Source organism: Saccopteryx leptura, chromosome 3 (genome assembly GCF_036850995.1).
Source record: "Saccopteryx leptura isolate mSacLep1 chromosome 3, mSacLep1_pri_phased_curated, whole genome shotgun sequence".
Classification (NCBI taxonomy): Eukaryota; Metazoa; Chordata; class Mammalia; order Chiroptera; family Emballonuridae; genus Saccopteryx; species Saccopteryx leptura.
In genome coordinates this window covers 225,752,589-225,774,032 of record NC_089505.1, presented here as the reverse complement: position 1 = coordinate 225,774,032, position 21,444 = coordinate 225,752,589, and the positions used below count along the sequence as shown (strand labels likewise).

Genomic DNA, 21,444 nt, shown 5'->3' with positions numbered 1-21,444 from the left:
TTTCTCACCCCCTCCCTCTGCCTCTCCTCTCTCTCTCTCCTTCTCACAGTCATTGGCTTCATTGGTTCAAGGGTCCCCACCGCAGCCCAGGGAGATAGCTCGATTGGAGCACATCAGCCTCAGGTGCTAAAAATAGCTGGGTACTAGGTAGAGCATCAGCCCCAGATGCAGGTTGCCAGGTGGATCCCTGTCGGGGTGCATGTCGGAGTGGGCCTCACTATCTCCCCTCCTCTCCTAAAAAAGAATACACATATTCTAAATTTTGTATGTATGAATTTTGAATCATTTTATCAAGTTCCTTTGGAATTTGGGGAACTCCTTCACTCGCTCCTTTAACAGGTATGTATTGCGCGCCTCCTATGGGCCAAGTACTAGAAGCGCAGTGGACAGCCCAAGGAGCTTGTAAGGTGGCAGGTTTGCATCCAAGTGTCAAACCACAAGATATAAAACGTGAAGTCAGGACCTACCTACACTTTTACACTCCCGCTTTGCACTTTTCGTTGATGGTTCTTTTTCCACACAAGCGTCCAGCTCTGTCTCCCTGGAGAACACGCGTCACTCGCTTTCTCAGGCTGGGGGGGCACTGCACCTTTGGCCGGTGCCCTGGACGCTCCGCGGGGTTGGCGAGAGACTGGCCCCCTTCTCCTCCCCGCCTCGGCCGCGCCTCCCAGCTGTAGGCCTCCATTCCCGCCCCTCTCTTATTCCCTCCCTTCCTCTCGGCTCTCGGCCCGCAGGTCCCCTTTTTTCCCCGGGCCCGCCCCTTCCAGTGTTCCGCGCCTCCCAGCTCCATTCCGCGCTCGGTCTGCCCGGGCGCCGGGCTGTGTTGCTCCGCTGGCGGCGCCGCCCGCCGGTCGGGAAAGATTTCCAGGCCCGCGGCCCCGGGATGGTGCGGGCTCCGCTGCTGCTGCTGCTTGTGCTGCTGCCGCCTCTGCCGTGGTTTTCCGTCTCCGGGCTTCGGAGAGGGAGTGAGTCCGCGGGACCAGGGATTTGGAGAGGGGGCGGGAGCATCAGCAGTCGCCGTGTGTGTGTGTGTCGGGGGCGGGGGGGGGGGGGGGGGAGGCGGCCCGCTGCTGGGCAGGTTTACAGCACCCACTGCTCCCAGCCTTTGCCACCAGTCGTAAGGGGAGCAGAGCGCAGGGCGCCCACAACCCGGGGACAGGGCGCCGGGACTGGCGGTGTAGGTGTGTCCCGTGAAGTGGGCGGGGGTCACCAAGGGCCCCAACTCCGCGGGTAGGAAGTCGCGCTCGCGAGCGCTCTTTGAGTCCCCAAGATTTCGGCCGAATGGTTGTAGGTCTAAGCGAGAGTGCGTGGAAAACTTCCCTGGACCCCTCTGCGCGGCTGGACCGGCTGTGGCGGGCGATCAGGAGGCCGCACACCCATCTCCGGAGGGAGCGGCGCGAGCAGAGTTGGGGTGGTTGAACCAAGGCCGGAGCCAGGGAGTGGCGTCTCTGCTCCCACCGGGCCTGGTGGCAGTACTAGCGCCCCTCTGCGGGACACCTTTTGGCGGTCGTGCAAGGCCAGGAGAAAGGGGGCTCATCCCATACTCCTGTTATTTTCGGACAGGATCTTCGGTGCTTGGACAGTGCCTAGGTTTATCGCAGCTTTGCCCGGGGTGCACACAAGCATTCCGATGTAGACGCTGGATGGATGAGCTAGCGCCCGCCGGTCAGTGGGCCGGTTCTGCACCCATTGCTGTTTCGCTAGGGAGGCATAAACAGATTAGAAGTCCTATTGCCTATCCGCTTCTCCTGGAAGCAGAGAGAAACTTAACCAGGCTTTACCAAAAAGACAAAGAAAGCGGTGGGGGTGGGGAAAGGTATGCTAAAATAAACACATCCCAGGCTTTGTTCCTTGGCTAAACTATTTTCATCCAGCCTGTGGTTTTTTGACCCTCAGTATGGCTGAGTAGCTTTCACCCATTCGAGTCAAAGATGTTTGTAAAAAAATACCTGCAAAGTTCAAGTTACAGGTAAGCATTTTACTTAAAACTTTTTCTTTTGAGGTTTTCCTTTGGAAGCTCAGTTGGTCAAATGAAAAATTCTTAAGCAGTGCCTCTTTTTGCTCATGAAATTACATATAAGCAAATTGTAATTTGGGGCAACACAGCAATTTGAAACAAACGTCAAAAGCCAAAACCAGTCAGAGAACTAAAACAATCCTGTTCTCCACCCTTAAGCCCTCAAAAATTCCTCAGCATTTCTGCCAAACCCATTTTTTATAATCTGCCAATCTGGGGTTTTTTGTTTGTTTGTTTGTTTGTTTTTTGTATTTTTCTGAAGCTGGAAACTGGGAGAGACAGTCAGACAGACAGACTCCTGCATGCGCCCACTGGAATCCACCCTGCACGCCCACCAGGGGCGACGCTCTGCCCACCAGGGGGCGATGCTCTGCCCCTCCGGGCTTCACTTGGCCATGACCAGAGCCACTCTAGCGCCTGGGGCAGAGGCTAAGGAGCCATCCCCAGCGCCTGGGCCATCTTTGCTCCAATGGAGCCTTGGCTGCCAGAGGGAAAGAGAGAGACAGAGAGGAAGGGGGGGGGGGGGCGTGGAGAAGCAAATGGGCGCTTCTCCTATGTGCCCTGGCCGGGAATCGAACCCAGGTCCCCCGCACGACAGGCCGACGCTCTACCGCTGAGCCAACCGGCCAGGGCCAATCTGTTTTTGTTTGTTTGTTTGTTTTCCTAATGAGAGCTGGCCATAAATAGTCTTGGAGGTAGTGAATGTGGTGAAAAGTATAGGAAAACTAATGGAAACAATATTTTTGGTATAAGATATTAAAATATAGCATGTTTTTCTTTTGCTAAAGTAAAAAAAAACTTTGTAATTGATAATGAAAAAGTGTGCTAAAATTCACCCAGCAGGGAAAATGAGAAATTTCTCCAATTTTTCTTGTTCTGCCTTTTGCTTTTTATCTTGAATTTACCAGGGGGATGTCTGACGGTATAGAGCTCACCTTATTAAAAGCTAAGAGTGGGATTCTCACTGACAGAATTAGAGTGAAGTAAGAGTGCTGTGCGAAGAGATTAAAAATGGAAATTAGATTCTCAGTCTAGTTTTAAGATTTTCATAGTGCGAATGGTGAGTCCAAGTGGTTTCCTTATGAGACAGGAGAGGGAACATGAAGGATTGGTGGGTATGTAGACCTACACTCCACACTGTAATAGAATGGATAATTAACATTTACCCAACAACCCCCTCCCCCCAGCAGCATCCCACAAAAGCCACAGACAGGCAGAAGTTAAACTGCTGACCCAGGGACTTTGTAACCCTTCCTGTGCCCTCAGTCTCTGCTGGGGGTGCTAGTGAGCAGGAAAAACAGGCAAAGGGGTGCTCTTGACCACTCAGAGAGGATAGAGGAGAAAGAAATATGAAAGTGGGTAACAGTGAAGGTATTGCCAGGACCTGATCCATGATGAAGACCTAGTCCATGACAAGGCTACGTGTGTAGCTAAATTCAACCTTTACAACAATTGGGCTTGAAAAAAATATATTTTTTAAGGATTTTATTTACTGATTTTTACAGAAAGAGGGAAAGAAGCATAAACGCATATGATTGCTTCTGGTATAGCCTTGACCAGGCAGCCTGGCGTTTTTAGCCAGTAACCTCACCATCCAGGTTGACGCTCTATTCACTGCGCCACCACAGGTCAGGTATAAATGTTGGCCCTGGCTGGATAACTCGGTTGGAGCATTGTCCCAATACAGGAAGGTTGCTGCTTTGATACCCAGCCAAGGCACAGACAAGAATCAACCATGGAATGCATAAATAAGTGGAACAACAAATTAATGTTTTTCTCTTTTTCTCTAAAAACAAAACAAACAAACAAATGCCCTCAAGTGCTTTTTGGAAGTAAGCTGGGCATATGTCACAACTAATTTTTAGAAAGTTATTCTGATCTGCTTTCTTAAAGTGCTGAATGGAACAAAGTTTTTTTATATTAACAATAATGATGTTTTTCAGTCATATTTTTATAAATAATACCCAGATAATCTTAGGAGCAGGGTCAGTGAGTTAGCAGCCAGAGTTGGTTCTGAACGGGCTGACTCTTTTGATGCCTGCGAATTAGAAACCTGTTGCTAGGTGGAGAAGCTGGGCCAGAGCCTTGATAAACTGGTCCCCTCACCTGCAAATGGACGCAGGCCTAATGGCCACTTCCCACGTAATAGCCAGAATGAGATTTGAGGATGAGTCTGTGTTGTTCCCTGTTAAGAATCCTCAGGTGGCTTTTCGTTCCTCCCCAGGTTTAAAAGGCGTCACAACACCTCTCACTCCTGTTGACTCACTGCCAGTTCCTCTTCTATTTCATGGGGCTTCAGCCACATCTGCTGTGGACTTGCCCTCTGGCTGAATCTTTCCCCTGCCTGCTTCTCCTGGTTTGGCCTTCAGCTCAGATGTCCTGAAGGAGCCTTTCCTCACGCCCTCCCCAGCCAGTCATATACCTCTCTCTCTCTCTTCATTGTACATTTCCTAATGAGGCTTCTCAGCATTTGATGGTGGATGGCACAGTCTGAGCCCATCTCAGGTGCTCAGCGGGTGACTGTCTGAATACATTAGGGCCAGGCCTCCGCAGCCTCACATGTGCTCCTCCTGGTCTCTCTCCCTATGGACTTATCCAGAAACAAAATTGCTGCAGCTCCTGTGCTCTTTTTCAGGGGCAGGGGGTCGGAGGGTCTTGCTTAATAGAAAAATCAACTCTCATTTCACCCTGATGTCAAAGTGATTTCATTACTAGCAAAGTTAGAACATTGAGAGAAGTTATAATTTTGGATTCTATCAACCGAATATAGCAATGTTAGCCTATTTTATATTCTCTTAACTTTTTCAACTGGAAAGAAAGTCAAAAGCTGACTTTTTAATGTTGAAAACACAGATTTAGCTGCTCCTCGCTGGGGGAGGGCAGTTTTCCCTGATGCTTAGACTCAGGGCCACCACCTGAAGGCCCTGAGTGCTTAACTTTGGCCTGTTGTCCCCAAAGCACAGGGCTGTGCTGGCATGCATCTCAGCAGGAGGTTAATTATTATAAAAACTGAAAAAAAGTGGTTCATCTGGAATGAAGTGCTTCCAGGGGCTTGGCGCAAGGTCTGGGTAGCCAGAAAGCTTGCTCCTGTCCTGTGTGGCTGGCCTCAGTTTCCTCTCTGGTCAGTGGGACTCTCAGTTATTCATAGAATTGTGGAGAGAATGAAATGGCATGTAGTAAGTGCTCCAGAATATTAGCTCTTAATACCAATGGTTTCCTCCATTGTTCTGAGCTCAAATTTTGGGTTGTTTTTCCTGGACAAATGGTATTGGAAGGTAAGGTTCTTCTCCCCCTAAACTGTTTTCTAAATTGTACCTTGAACTGTGAGGATGGGACTGTGGGCCAAGCTCCTCTGTTTTTAACCTGTGGGGCAGGGCGGTGGGGTGTCCATCCTGAGTTTTGAGTCCTGGCTGTGCTCTTTAGTACTTTGTTTCCTGGTAGCATCCGGACCCACACTTGTCTGGATGGGGCAGGGCCTGTCCTGACTGCCCCTGCCCAGCCGCCCCCTTACGTTTACTTGCTGGATTCAGACTTAACTTGGTCCAGGAATAGCTTCCTGTCATGTGCTTCTCTGGAAGGTTAAGAATGAAGGCCAATTCCTGCTCAACTCTCCCATTGAACTGTGCCAACATGGGTGTGGTTTGGTTTTGGTTTTGGTTTTTGAGTGTAAACATCCTAATTATTCCTTCTTGTTTTTACCAGCCAATACCAGTTTTTTTCAAGTAAAGTCTTCTGGCTGTAATAGATGGAAAATGTGGCTTTGTTTCTTAATCAGCCTCTGAGCACCTGCCAGCGTGCACATGCTTGAAATCTTCGTTCTTGGTGTGCAGTTACCCAGTGTGTATGTGCTTGGTGTGCATGTGCCTGCTATGTACCTGCAAGGTGTTCTTGTGCCTGGTTTGCATGTGCCTGTGTATATGTGTCCGTGAACCTGTTCCTAGTGTTTTTATGCCCAGTGTTTGTGCCTGGTATGCACATGCCCAGTGTGCGTGTGCCAGTCGGTGTGCGTGTATGCCCGGTGTTCATGAGCCCAGGCGCTCTCTTGCCCGTATACTTTCTGTTGGTTGCAGGTGTGGCCAGCTTCCATATGTGCCTGAGGAAGCCCTGACCCTCCCTCTCGCACTCTGGGCATTTGCTGACCCCTGACCAGAAGGGAACCTGCTCCCTCTCTTTACCCCTTCTTTGTTTCAGTCTCCTTGCCTCTGGCCTGGCAAGGGTTGGGAATCCTATTAGGATCTTGGGCTGGAGTCCTGAGGGACCCGCTAACCCCCACTTTGTCCCTCCAAGGAGGCCTGAGTTGGCTTTGCTGGAACCATGGCTGTGTAACTTCACATGTGGAAGATTCTTGAGTGCAGCCAAGACCCGGGTCTTCCCACTTCAGTGAGACTGCACAGCTGGGTAGTCTCTCCTTCTGGCGGCTGTGTCATTCCCTCTCTCAGTCTCTGCTACACTGCATGACTCGGTGGGCCCGATCTCAGGTCCCGAGTTAGAAAGTGATAAAGAATGGGTGACTGTGTCCTCAACGTGTCACCAAGAAAAACCTACACTTAATTCTAAAGCATTTTATTTCACCTTTTGCCATTTTATCCACTGTCAGTTCGGCTTTCTTCACTCTGTGGTAAAATGAATTATCTGTGAATCTTGGAGTGGCAGGGGTGGGGGGCGAGAAATGGAAAGAAACAGATGTTGACATTATGTTTGGATAAAGTCATATAAGAAAGTTTTTACACCAAAAGCTAAAACCATTTGAGAGACTTACCTTAGAGGAAACCTGTTTCATATCTCAGTGTGTAGGGTTTTTATGGTGTTGTGTTTCTCCTTGTAATCAGTCACTAGTCTTATCCTTTGGGTGTTTCTTAGTCTTTTCAAAGGTGCTCCATAGTATCTGTGGAGCCATCTAAGGCTCCAGCAAGGTGTGGTCACGGGTAGTGCCTGCACTGGCTCCCTCCAGGAGGGGCCCATCCTCAGGACTGTGGTCTCAGGTTGGCACTTCGCAGTCAGCAAATGGGACCGATCCCCTCTGAGGGGGTTTCTAGTTACCTCACATTCAAGAACAGTAAACACCTCAGACTTTGCCTTAGCTGCAGTCTTGCCTCTGTGAGACACAAGAGAAAGCCTGGTTTATTGCAGAGAAGGGATTGCTTTGTTGTTTTAAGCCTTAGGGCTTGTTAAAGATTCTAGTAGACTGGACTCGTGGTTTTAGAAAATGACCATTGTTACAAGTCAGAACAGGCTGTGTTGGTTCAGAATGTTAGAACAGGGACCCAGACTCACTGACAAGGGTTTCCTGTCAGGACTGACCACTGACCGCATACACAGCCCTCTGGTCCATATTCACGGCTCCCACTGTGGCCGCTCCTGCAGATGGGTTTCCACTTGGGTTTCCTACACAGAAAGGGGAGATAGCCTGTAAACCTTTCACAGCGCTGGCACATGATTTGCAGATTTGTGATGAAAACAATGTTCTTTGAAAGTTTAGAGCAAACAAAGAAACAAAAAGAAGCTTATTACGTTATCAGAAAGGGGACCTGGTGGTCCTTTGGATAGGCCAGTTCTTGACTTCATGCAAGAACAATTTCACAACATGAATCCAGGTGATTTTGAGAGTACATGTATTAATCTGGGGACAGTGAAATAAAGAAGGGCCTAGAATAGAAGAAGCAGCAAGAGAGAGACTAGGTGGGGCTGGTTTGGCTCCGTAGAAAACTTAAGGGAAAGAAATGAGCCTCCACTGGGAAGTCAGGGGAAAGGGCGCCTTGGAGACTAGTTCAGGGGATTAGCCCTGACCGAGCTGCTGCTGCCCATTGCTCCCCTGGCTGCAAATCTATGGGGACCCTTGAAGTTTAGGAGATGCACACCTGTGGGGGAAGGAGGGAGGAGAGGGAAAGGCACGAGGCATTCCCCACCTGGTTTGGCTGCTTCTCTGGGCCTGGAGCTGAACTATAAGTGAGGCCTAGATGTTATTTCTAGGGAGGTGGCCTCCTGTATCATATTGTAAATTGCTTGGCCTCTCTGTTCAGCTTTCTGTCTCAGGTTCCCCATTCTACTTCCCAAGGAGTTTTTCTAGCTTTTTACTATCCTGCTTTAATTAGGATTAGCGTTAAGTCTAAAGCATTAGTTTAAAAAAGTGGCCTGACATGTGGTGGCACAGAGGATAAAGTGTTGACCTGGAACACTGAGGTCACCAGTTCAAAACCTTGGGCTTGCCTGGTCCAGGCTCGTACAGGAAGCAACTAGTACAAGTGGTGCTTGCTACGTCTTCCCTCCTTTCTCTCTCTCTCTCTCCCTCTAAAAATTAATAAATCAAATTTAAAAAAGTAACCACTGGCCCTGGCAGGTTGGCTCAGTAGATAGAAGCGAATGGATGTTTCAGGTTTGATTCCCTGTCAGGGCAACAGGAGAAGTGACCATCTGCTTCTCTTCCCTTCCCTCTCCTCCTCTTCCTTTTTCTCTCTGAAGGCAGTGGCACAATTGGTTCAAGGGTTGGCCCCGGGTGCTTAAATAGCTCGATTGGTCCGAGCATCAGTCTCAGGTGCTGATAATAGTTTACTTGATTCAAGCATCGGCCCTAGAGAGGAGTTGCCAGGTGTTTCCCAGTCGGGGTAGATGCAGGGGTCTGTCTCATTATCTCCCCTCCTCTCAAAAAAATGAAAAAAGGTAACCACTTTTGGAGCTGTAGGGAAAACAGCTGTGTTAGGCTTGTTCCCTTGGACTTTGCATGATTAGTATACGAGCATGTGGCAGAAAGATACGTGTGTGTGTGTGTGTGTGTGTGGCCTATATAAGGCTACAGATACTTTTCCTAGAGGTGGATCACTTCCTGGACACTATGAGAAGTGGTTTTCCCCTGCCTGTTTGCTCGCCCACCATTGCGAGTATCTAATAAAAGGGAAGATTCAAAGCTTTCTGGCTCTGTAGTACCTCTACTATCTGCCTGAATCCAACGTGAACCTGCCTGGCCTCGACCACCAGCATTACAGTGTAGTGGGCAGGATTCGGATCAGATCGGTATGGAGCCACCAACACCCTTAAAGAGTGGGATAGAGGAGTTCTTGAGCATGTGGTTTTCTGTGGCTACCCTGTTGAGAGTGTAAGCTGGGTGATTTTTACAGCCCAGCGAGAATAAACTAAAAGCTCTGTGAGGGGCTGTGTGAGTTCAAGAGCTCCAGTGGAAGCCAGAGACTGAGCACGAACAGTGGCAGGAGCCAGAACAGTAGCTGCAAGTCTAGTATTCCAGTTTGCACTAGAAGCTGAATGCTGGCAGCACAGTTAGAGAAACAGCTGTGAGTTCAAGAGCTCCAGTTTCAGTTTCAGGCTGAGAGCCGGCAGCCTCAAGAGCTGAAGTGGTTGCTGAAGCAGGGCTGCATTTGTGCCGGCGGGGTGGCTCTGAGTTGGCGGTAGTAGTTGTTTCCAAATCCTCTGAGGAGAAGGAGGAGGAGGTTTGGACTGAAACTGCCATCAGCAGTCAGAAACCAGCTGATGGTCACCCAGCAGCAGAAAGTGCCTTAGGGGCAGGCACAAACGCCCTCTGCAAGTAGTGGAGCACTCTGTGGTCCAGTCCTATACCTAGACAAAGTTGACGGTGTTAGGGATAAAATTCAGGCAAAATCTCACCAAGTCTCTGGCAGCTTGGTTGTTGCGGTTGTGAGACATAGGCCTGGATGGTATTGTGCTTCCATAGAGGAGATATAGAGAAATTAGCCACATTACCACTGAGGCAGCATCTTCAGAATTGCCATGACAACCCAAGAAATTATACCCTATTAGAATGGGTGATGGCTGCCATTTGTATGATCTGGCAGAATGCTGGAGACTTGCCAGGGGCTGGGGGTCGATGGCAATCATATACTGAGTTGCAGTAGGTCCTCTGGGAACTAGGTATGAAGAATGCTGCTTTCAACCTGAGGTCCTGTGGGCCAGATGAGGCAGTATTTACGGCAAGGATGAGGGATCTTATCCTCTAGAACCCCATCAGTCCTTTCTGGGTTACTAGGGACTATCTTGAGCCCCTATGTGGGGCAGCCCATCAACACTGTTACATGGACCGGTGTCAGATTTGGGGGAGGTAGAAGCAGCATGGCACCATATTGGTGTACTGGCTGCTCCCAGGGCTGCCCGCCCAACTAGGAAAAGAAATAGGCCTGTAAAGTTTACCTGAACATAGATGTGGGTAGATTTGATTACAGCCAGAGCAGATAAAGAGAAATTAGATGGCAGGTGTAATAGAGTCCTGTCAGAGCTTTGGTGGCAGTTTAAGCCAGAACAGAGGTTCCAGACGCTGAAAATGCAGGGAAGGCAGCGAGCCCCGGCAGCTCCAAGAAAATGGCTGACATTTGCACACCATGGCTGCAAGATTAAGTGGTGGAGACAGTTGAGGGAGAGGAGGATCCCCAAGATCTATTGTTTCAGTTTGAGTAGGGGGAAGGCTGAGAGATCTGTCTAATGCAGGCTGGCAGGGGCCCCATGTGAAATTGGCAATCCACTGCTCCCCTTCTTTTTATTTTAGATTTTTTTTACTTATTCATTTAAGAGAGGAGAGGGAGAGACAGAAAGAGAGAGAGAGAAGAGAGACAGAGAGAGAGAACGGGGGGAGGAGCTAGAAGCATCAACTCCCATATGTGCCCTGACCAGGAAAGCCCAGGGTTTCGAACCGACGACCTCAGCATTTCCAGGTCGACGTTTTATCCACTGCGCCACCACAGGTCAGGCCACTGCTCCCCTTCTAATATGTAGCAGGTGTTGGCCTTAGTAGATAATAGATTCTTATTGCAACAGCTAAGAGAACAGGCTTTGAATGTATTTGACCACTCTAGGCCCTGTGAGCTTGCTGAGGGTTTGGATGGGGTTTGTGGCAACAAACAAGAGTGCTTATGGAAAGGTGCTGAGGTCTGCTAATAAAGAGCTGTACGGCCAGTTGCCTGTAATGGACCTTCAGCTTTGGTGATTTGCACAGATAGTTGGGCTGTCTATCATGGACTGACCACTGAACAGTATAATGGATGGTTAAAGTAGGATCTGTGACAAGATAGGGGCATCGGCTCCCTTGCTTGATGGACACGCTGCTTGTGGACAGAATGAGAGACCGTGATAGGGGCGCGTGCCACCTATGGAGCAACGTCCTGCTCCAGGCAGCTGCTCTCATCTAGTTGCAGAGATGCGCCAAGGACACTTCTTTCAATGGACGTGGCCCTGGACTGTACAGGCCCACCTGTGATGGTTGGCCTTGTTGACATTGTGGGGTAGGGAGTTAGAGGTGGGCCTCCAATTAATTCCCTGGGCAGAGTGCTCAGGGAGACATTGTGAAAGGCACCATTATAATTATTGTATACATTTTTGGTATAGCTTGTGCTGTTGCTATAGTTTCTGTTTATGTAATGTACCTTACTCCTCTCACAGGGACCATGTGGAAGGTATCTGTTGCATAGATTGTCAGGTGAGCAACCCTAAAGGGGGGAATGTAGGCAAAACAGCTGTGTTAGGCTTGCTTGCTTGTACTTTGCATGATTAGTATGTGAGCACGTGGTAAAAAGCCGTGTGTGTGTATGTAGCTTGTGTAGGGCTACAAGTACTTTCCCTAGAGGCCGATCGCTTGCCCAGCACGGTGAAGGGTGGTTTTCCTATTTGCTTACAAAGGGAGCTGCCACAAGAAGAGGTTTTCCTCCGCCTGTTTGCTTGCCCGCCTTTGTGAGAATCTAATAAACAGAATGGCCCGATGCTTTCCGGCTCCGCAGTTCCTTTACTGTCTGCCCAAATCCAAGGTGAACCTGCCTTACAGAAGTCTAGAGATGTATGTTCTCATTCTAGGTGGGTTTTTTTTTTGTTTTTTTTTGTATTTTTCTGAAGCTGGAAACGGGGAGAGACAGTCAGACAGACTCCCGCATGCGCCCGACCGGGATCCACCCGGCACGCCAACCAGGGGGCGACGTTCTGCCGACCAGGGGGCGATGCTCTGCCCCTCTGGGGCGTCGCTCTGTTAGGACCAGAGCCACTCTAGCACCTGGGGCAGAGGCCAAGGAGCCATCCCCAGCGCCCTGGCCATCTTTGCTCCAATGGAGCCTCGGCTGCGGGAGGGGAAGAGAGAGACAGAGAGGAAGGAGAGGGGGAGGGGTGGAGAAGCAGATGGGCGCTTCTCCTGTGTGCCCTGGCTGGGAATCGAACCCCGGACTTCTGCACGCCAGGCCCACGCTCTACCACTGAGCCAACCAGCCAGGGCCTCATTCTGTTTTTGACGTTAGCCCATTTTGATGTTAGCTTGGAGGATGGGGAGAAAGTCAGTAGGAAGCTTTTTCACCACACAGGTGTGCCGTCCCCACCCAAGGCCTGTGGATCAGCCTTTGGGGTTCACATGTCGTCACCCACCACAGACCCAGTGCATTGATTCCTGGGGGGAGGGGGAGGCCTCACAGACCTTCCCCCTCAGCACTTGGCACTGAGGATTGGAATAATATAGTTACATTTATCCAGGGAAGGTGGCAAGTCTTGGACAAGGGTGTCTACTACAGGGCTGGACGGTTTCTCTGGCCAAGTGTCCTTATGATTTTAGGACCAACAGGTAGAAGAAAGGTGGAGGTCTCTCATGGGAGCCACTCGGAGGGATCCTACTCTTGGTATCTGGTGTACCAACCAGTAAACATAGAGGCCTGACTTTTTCTTTTTACTCTTATGTTTTGTCTTTCTCTCCTACCCTTTTTCTTTATACTCAAATATTGTTATAAAATACTTAGATAACATTCTTGCTGTCTTGCATCCAAGAACTCACCAGGGCTGACCCTGCTTAGCTTCTGAGACCATGCGAGGTTGGGTGCTCTCTGGGTGTTACAGATTTAGATGCCTGACAGTGGGCTCCCAGCAGCCCAAGAAGAAATGTCCGCTCTCCAGGACCCTCACCTCTAAGCCCTTTTGCTGCCTGGGAGCGCCAGTCCCCTATTAGGCATCTTCTCTCGCACAGATTGTCGGGAATCACAACGTCACCTCCACCGGTTGCAGCGGGCTGCGAAAAGCTGCTCCTCAGCGTCTGGGCATTTCATCTGAGGGCCGAACAGGGGCCCCACCGAGCCTGTTGGGAAATGCTGGAGCAAGGGTCAGGGTTCTCCTTAGCACAGCAGCTTCTATGGGCGGAGTTGGGGCTGGAGGTTAGTGGGGCTGGGTTCTGTTGCCTAGGCAGCAGCTCAGTGTACAGCCAGACCCTGTGAAGTTACCATGACCACCTCAAAGAGGTGTGACCCCAGCCTGTGTGAGGACACTGGAGTCTATGGCAAGGGTAAAAAAATAAAAATAAAGAAGGAATAAGGGAGGCAAAATTCAACAGCACTGGGCATTCAGAGGCAGTCTCCCAATATAAGCTGTAACCAGGGCCGACCCTGCTTTGCTTCCCAGATCAGACCAGATCGGGCTCTTATCACAGTGGAATGGCTTTAGATGTCTGTCACCACCCTTCGGTGGCCCAAGAACAAATGTCTGCCCTCCAGGTACCTCATTGCACAGGTCCCTTGATGACTGGGCAAGCCATCCCCCTCGTTAGGTATTTTGCCCAGACTCAGAGTGCGACTTGTCACAGCTTCACATTCTCAGGTTCCCTGGGCTGCGGTTAACCCCTCCCGAACATTCTGGCATTCTCTTCGATGCCAGAAGTGGTGCCCAACAAGCAGTATCGTGGAAGCTGGAGCGAGGGTCAAGTGAATTCTTAGCACAACAGCTTAAAGAGTGAGGGAGGAGCCTGTGGCGAATGTGTCTAGGTTCAGCTGCCTATCCGCAGCTTGATGCAAATCCATGCCTTAGAGCAGGGCTAGTCAACCTTTTTATACCTACAGCCCACTTTTGTATCTCTGATAGTAGTAAAATTTTCTAACTGCCCACCAGTTCCACAGTAATGGTGATTTATAAAGTAGGGAAGTAACTTTACTTTATATAATTTATAAAGCAGTTACAGCAAGTTAAAGCAATAATAATAATTACTTACCAAGTACTTTATGTTGGATTTTTGCTAAGTTTGGCAGAATAAATCTTTATAAAACAACTTACTATAGTTAAATCTCTCCTTTTATTTATACTTTGGTTGCTCTGCTACCACCCACCATGAAAACTGGAATGCCCACTAGTGGACGGTAGGGACCAGGTTGACTACCACTGCCTTAGAGAGTGATTTTGACTACCTCAAAATTTTGTGAACCTGGCGTGTGTGAGTGCACGCAAGCCTGTGGCGAGGGCAAAGAATGAGGGGAGCAAAATATTACAGCACACCTCATCGGCATGTTCTCAAATGTGTTCCAAGGGGGCTCATTATAAATAAGAAAGGACATTCCTATCACTGCGGAAATTTCAAGGGTTTTAGAAGCTCTATGCCAGGAACTGGGGACAAAAAACAAATATACACATTTTTATTACACCACAATCTGTGCATATCACATGGAGAAGAATTGATGACTTTAGTATATTGAGTTTTTCAATTTATGAACACAGTATATCTCCATTTATTTACTGTATTTCCCCATGTATATGACTCACCATTTTTCAAAAAATTTGGAGTCTAAAAACTGAGTATGCCTTATACAGTGGTTGTAGATTTTTTTACTTGCATTCCCGCCTTTTCATGCTTGTTTTTGTGCTCACTGTAGATTTTTAAACTTGTATTTCCCGCTTTTTCAAGCTTGTCCTTGTGCTTACTGTTTCGCACTTGTTACCGGTACATTACGGTAGGTTATGTTTTGCCCAGAAATGGATCAGAATAGATTTTTGTACAATGCTAAATTCAAGTTAAAAGTGATGCAGTTTGCAAAAGTGAATGGAAATTGTGCTGTTGAACATAAGTTTTGTCCTCCTCCAACTGAGAAATCAATCTGAGTCTGGCTACGAGGAAGAAGAAATCCTACTGAAAAGGCCACATCAGAAGATGGCCAGGGCCATGGCCGGTTGGCTCAGTGGTAGAGCGTCGGCCTGGTGTGCGGAGGTCCCAGGTTCGATTCCTGGCCAGGGCACACAGGAGAAGCGCCCATCTGCTTCTCCACCCCTCCCCCTCTCCTTGCTCTCTTTCTCCCTCTTTCCCTCCCGCAGCCGAGGCTCCATTGGAAGAAAAGATGGCCCGGGCGCTGGGGATGGCTCCTTGGCCTCTGCCCCAGGCGCTAGAGTGGCTCTGTTCGCGACGGAGCGATGCCCCAGATGGGCAGAGCATCGCCCCCTGGTGGGCGTGCCGGGTGGATCCCGGTCGAGCGCATGCGGGAGTCTGTCTGACTGCCTCCCCGTTTCCAGCTTCAGAAAAATACAAAAAAAAAAAAAAGAAATAAGATGGCCAGGAGAAGCAAGTCAGCAAAATGGCCTGATTTAGAGAGAGAATTGAAGATATGGATTGAAGAGCAAAGGACAATTGGAATTCCTGTGTCCACAAAAATGGTTCAGTATGAGGCAAGAAGAATTGCTGATGAAAGAGACTCAAGGTTTCAAAGGAGGACAAAATTGGTGCTTCAGGTTCATGAAACGGAATGGACTAAGCATGCGTACATGCACCAGACTTGCTCAAAAGATGCCTGAAAGCTGTGAGCAGAAGGTCCTTGAATGTCGTTGTTTTGTCATTCAATGTGGGAAGATACATCATTTTGAGTTGGGACAGATTGCAAATATGGACAAAGTCTCCCTTCAATTTGATGTCCCAAGTAACAGAACTATTGATAAGAAGGGAGTGAAACTGTAACTGTGAAGACAAGTGGACATGAAAAGAGCCATTATACAGTTGTTCTAGCTTGTTGTGCTGATAGAACCAAGCTGCCTCCTTTGCTGATTTTCAAACGCAAAACAATACCAAAAGAAGACATTCCTAGAGGAGTGATTGTCCACTTTCATGACAAGGGTTGGATGGATCAGGATGGGATGAAGATATGGTTTGAGAAAGTTTGGAGAAGGAGACCAGGTGGGCTCTTATGCAAACCTGCACTGTTTGTGCTTGATCTGTTCAGGGCACACATAACAAAAAACACAGAAGATTGCTGCAGAGCAAAAAACAAAACTTGCCATCATACCTGGAGGCTTGACATCCCAGCTCCAACCATTTGATGTCAGCATTAACAAACCCTTCAAAGCTGCCCTGAGAGAAGAATGGAACCCGTGGATGAAGTCTTCTGGGGACAATTTGACACCATCAGGAAGAGTAAAGAAACCAACTATAGGAGAAGTTTTTACCTGGGTGAAAAGACACTGGGATAATATCAAGATTGAGATCGTTGTCAAGTCACTTAAGAAGTGTGTCATTTCAGATGCCATAGATGGAATTGAGAACTAGGTAATATAGGAAGACAGTGATTCGTCATCAAACACAGATGAGGACAAGCTAATGGATGGGAGTTTTGACAGTGATGAGGAGTTGTATAAATTTTATGATGAATTAAACTTGAGTTCAATAACTGTATGTAATACACTTTTTTTCAAATTTCTGGCCCCCAAATTAAGGTGCATCTTATATGTAGGAGCATCTTATACATGAGGAAATACGGTAGATCTTCTTTCATTTCTCCTATAAGTGCTTTGAAGATTTCAGGATGAGTTCTGTGTGTGCTTTGTTAAATCAATACCTAATTGTTTCATTATTTGTGAGTGACTGTAAATGGTATTGGCGTATTCAACTTTGATGTCTTATCTATTTATTGCTTAGTATATAGAAGTTAAATAATTTTTGTTTGTTTATCTTGTATCCTGTGACCTTGATGAAATTATTTATTAGTTCTAAGGAATATTTTTTTGTCAATTCTGTGGAGTTTTCTGTGCAGATAATCTACATTGACTTTTATTTTTATTTCTATTTCTTTTCTGATTATTGTTTCCAATGCTTTAAGCTTTTCTTGCTTTATTGCATTGGGTAGAACTTTCAGCACTATGTTCACCTAATTAAAGGGGGAAAGAATTTAGTTTTTCATCATAATATATGATGGCAGCTGTTGGTATTTTGTAGATGCTCTTTATGAAGTTGAAGAAGTTCCAGTTTATTCCTATTTTTCTTAGAGTCTTCTTCCTAAATCATGAATGTTGAATTTTGTTTTATAACCAATATGGTCATGGTTTCTTTTTTCTTTAGCCTGTATAATATAGTGGATGACACTGATTGATTTTCAGATATTGAAACAACTTTGTATACACGGAATAAATTCCACTAAGTCTTGACATACAGTTCTTCTTGTATATTGCCAAATTCTGTTTTCTAATGATTTGTTAAGGATTTATTTTTTAGATAGATAGAGACAGAGAGGCAGGGAAGGAGAGAGAGAGTGAGAAGCATCAACTCATAGTTGCTTTCATTTGAGTTGTGCATTGAGCTTCTCTTATGTGCTTTGACCGGAGCTGTGCCAGAGTCTCCTTGTTCGACCATTGACCTTGGGCTCAAGCTGGTGAGCTTTGGGATCATGTGGATGATTTCCCACTCAAGCCAGCGACCCTGTGCTGAGGAGCCTGTTCTCAGAGCCAGTGGCCTTGGGTTTTAAACTGCTGGCCTCAGCATTCTGGGTCAACACTTTATTCACTGTACCCCCACTGATCAGACAAGGATTTTTTTTTCTTTTATGCATCAGTAATCATGAAGGATGTTGATCTGTAGTTTTCTTTGCCTGTACTGTGTTTGTGTCGTTTTGATATCAGGTCAAACTAGCTTTATAAAATATGTTGGGAAAAGACCTCCTCTTTTTGTTTCTAGAAGAGATTTTGTGGAATTTATATTAATTCTTCTTTTTGTGTAATTCTCCAATGAAACCTTTTGGCCTGGAAATTTGTTTTTGGGAGTTCTTTAAATTATGAATTCAATTTCCTTAATAGCTACTGGGCTATTCAAATTATCGATTTCATACTTGGTGAGTTGTGGTGCTTTGTGTATTTTGAGGAATTAGTCCATTTCTTTGTTGTCAAGTTTATGTTTAGAGTTGTTCATGGTATCTAATTATTATTCTTTTGAAGTCTATAGAGTATATATTGATATTCCCTGTTTCACTCTAAATATTAGTACTTTGTGTCTTCTATTTTTTTATCTGTTTCATTAGTGATTTATTGATCTTTTCAAACAACCAGCTCTTTATTTCATTGAGTTTTTCTATTTGTCTTTTTAATTTCATTTCTTACATTTTTTTCTCTCATCTGCTTACTTTGGGTTTGTTTTGCTCCTCTTTCCTCATGTCCTGAGTTTAGATTACAGAATACATTTTCTTCTCGTCACTGGGTTAACTGTGTCCCACAGCGTTTGATTCAGTTCAGTGTTTTGTTTTGTTTTGTTTTGTTTTTAATTTCCCTTGAGACTTCCTCTCTGAGCTGTAGATTATTTAGAAGTTTAGTTTGCTGGGATTTGGAGAATTTTCTGTTACCTTTCTGTTATTAAGTTCTTATTATTTTCATTATGGTAAAAAACACAAAATGTATGATTTCAATTCTTTTAAGTTTGTTGAAATTTGCTTTATGTCCCAGAAGTAGTTTATCGTGGTTTATATTTCATTATCATTTAGAAAGAATGTGTAGTCTACTGTTGTTGGATTGAATGTCCCAACTGTCCACGTGGCCCTCTGATACCACAGTGGAACTGTTGACGCTTCTTTCAAGCCTGGTAAGAGTGAGGTCCAGGCTCCTCACTGTACCTTTGCCGGCCTTGGTGGGGATGGGGCCATAGGTGATTTGCCGGGAAAACAGCATTTATTGTCTGGAAGGCTTTTGTCTTGTTGAGCTGCCCCTTTCCTGGTCTAGTGAGAACAGACTTGATTTTTGTTTGTTTGTTTGCTTGCTTGCTTGTTAGTTAGATTTTTGGGTTTTGCCCATTACCATTTCCAAATTGGGACGCCAGGGCAAAGGGAAACCCAGGGAAATTATCTTTCTGGTGTTCTTGACTTCTGAGGTTCTTAGTCAGTCTGCCTTCTCTCTACTTGTTAGGGTTTTTAAAAAAGTGTTTGTTTTATATGTAATGTCCAATGTTTTGTGGGAAGAACTGGGAAAAATACATCTGTTTTCTGGAGGTAATTCTTTGCCCTCTGTTACTTAGGGAGGACAAACTATTCTTGCTAAGGTGTTTGGTCTTCTAGAGATAGTCACATTTTATTTTTATTTTTTCTATTTTTATTTATTTATTTATTTATTTTTAAAGATTTTATTTATTCATTATAGAGAGGGGATAGAGAGAGAGAGAGAGAGAAGGGGGGAGGAGCAGGAAGCATCAACTCCCTTCTGTACCTTGACCAGGCAAGCCCAGGGTTTTGAACCGGCAACCTCAGCGTTTCCAGGTTGACACTTTATCCACTGCACCACCACAGGTCAGGCCGAGATAGTCACATTTTAAAAACAAGTATTTTTTTCTTTAAAAGAAAGATATTTTAGCCCTGGCCGGTTAGCTCTATTGGTTAGAGTGTCGTCCTGAAACACCAAGGTGGCAGGTGTGATTCCTGGTCAGGGCACATACGGGAAGCAACCAGTGAATGCACAACGTAGTTGGAACTGCAAGTGAATGGTTAGTTCTCTGTCTCTCCTTCTCTCTGTCTCTCTAAGGTTGATCAACTTAAAATAAAGAAAAAGAAAAAATAGGGTCATCGGACCTTCCAGAGTGCTATAATCAGGTGATTGAATTCATTGTCTAGAGCAGGGGAGCTGGGGAATATGTGTTTGAGGATGGTTGTGGAGGAAATAAACTTGGAGTCTGAGAGTTGTTCCTGGGTCTTGGGAAAGCCTTGTCTGGCCCTCGGGGAGAGCCAGTCTCAGACATTCAGTGGGGTAGCTGCAGCAGGACCTTGGCCAGATAGTATTCCTCCAGTGCCTTTCTCTGACACTTGGTGTGCTGCCAAAGGGGAAGAGATGGGAAGCCCTTGGCTAAGTAAACATATATTCCAGTTTCACTGCAATGGACTGAACAGTAAGGCATAATGGGTTCCATATGGTTGGCATTGATGGTTCATGCATGACTAGTGGCACCTTTGAAATAAGACAGATGGGTGTTTCACATTATGAAATAGTAACTGCCATTTTTGCATGACAAGCGTTGTGCACAGTTTTGGGGGTTGTTTTTTTTTTGGTTTTTTTTTTTTTTTTGAAGCTAGAAACGGGGAGAGACAGTCAAACAGACTCCCACATGCGCCCGACTGGGATCCACCCGGCACGCCCACCAGGGGGTGATGCTCTGCCCACCAGGGGGCGATGCTCTGCCCCTCCGGGGCATCGCTCTGTTGAGACCAGAGCCACTTTAGTGCCTGGGTCATAGGCCAAGGAGCCATCCCCAGCGCCCGGGCTATCTTTGCTCCAATGGAGCCTCGGCTGCGGGAGGGGAAGAGAGAGACAGAGAGGAAGGAGAGGGGGAGGGGTGGAGAAGCAGATGGGCGCTTCTCTTGTGTGCCCTGGCAGGGAATCGAACCCGGGACTTCTGAGCCGACGCTCTACCACTGAGCCAACCGGCAGGGCTGTGCACAGTGTTTTGTGTGCAGTCTTCTGCTCTCGCCTGAGACAAGTAGGTGTCACCTGTCTGACTATAATGAGGAGACTGAATGTCAGATGAACAGGTGGCTGTACAAGGTCCTCGGTCTCAGTGGGGCTGAGCTGGGGCTACACCTCGCCCCTCTGCCCCCAAGTTCTTGTACTCACACATTCCCAGGCCAGCTGCATTCCAACCTGGGTCTTCTGCATGGGGAATCTTGGGCCGGACCCTCAGGAGCACTGTAATCAAGGTGATTCGATTTATTCTGTAGAGCAGGATATCTGGTCCTGGTGACATGTGAGAGTCACTAGAAGAGATTTCCTAAAATCCTGATACCCAGCTGCACCCCTGGCTAATGAACTCCAGCTGTGGGTGAAGCCCAGGCTTCCGAGCTTTTCAACCTTCCCTGGAGACACTGGTGTTCTGTTGGTTTGAGAGCGTGGTAGAGTGTGGAGGTGGGGCGTTGATCAAGTTCTAGAACTCTGCTCTGGTTGTGTTGGTGCCCCTATGGAAAGAATGGGGCTGCGGCTTGCTTGGGTTCTTTTTCTGCAACATAATTCTACCAAGAAAACGTCAAATGCCCATCAAAATGGGGGTCTAGGCTGAAAGTTATGATGAGGGACTGCCTAAAGCCTTTGGAAGCCCTTGGGGCTCCCACTGCTGAAATGTATGCACGAGGCCCAGGGAGAAACCCAGGTGGGACTTTGCTCTCTTTTTTGAGCCAGTGTGTGTCTACTTGGGAATTGGGAGAGCACCCCCCAGATCCACATTTCCTCTGCCTGTGCACTCACTCCCTGGGGCTATTTCTGCACACAGTTGTTGTTCATCTGAAATGCAGACAAGACTGGGGCATCCTGATTTTTTCTTTTTTTTTTTTTTTTGTTTGTATTTTTCCGAAGCTGGAAATGGGGAGAGACAGTCAGACAGATTCCCGCATGCGCCCGACCGGGATCCACCCGGCACACCCACCAGGGGCGACGCTCTGCCCACCAGGGGGTGATGCTCTGCCCCTCCGGGG

At 47.2% G+C, this 21,444-nt stretch overlaps 1 protein-coding gene and 1 non-coding gene across 4 annotated transcripts in view; one reads left to right on the top strand and one right to left on the bottom strand.

Moving 5' to 3' along the window:
• The first annotated feature begins 577 nt into the window (after window positions 1–577).
• The window catches only part of MERTK (MER proto-oncogene, tyrosine kinase), a 119,261-nt gene continuing 98,394 nt past the window's right edge, over window positions 578–21,444 (top strand). The window contains exon 1 of one of the 3 annotated variants that reach the window (XM_066377743.1): window positions 578–965. In XM_066377743.1, the coding sequence (XP_066233840.1) occupies window positions 884–965 (82 nt within the window). In that variant the 5' untranslated portion in view covers window positions 578–883. Of the gene's footprint in view, window positions 966–5,190; window positions 5,293–11,633; window positions 11,776–21,444 lie in introns of those variants that run through there. The other 2 variants (XM_066377742.1, XM_066377744.1) reach the window with 2 other exon arrangements.
• TRNAD-GUC (transfer RNA aspartic acid (anticodon GUC)) lies at window positions 2,575–2,650 on the bottom strand. Its single transcript has one exon. It is a non-coding gene; the product is annotated as a tRNA-Asp (tRNA).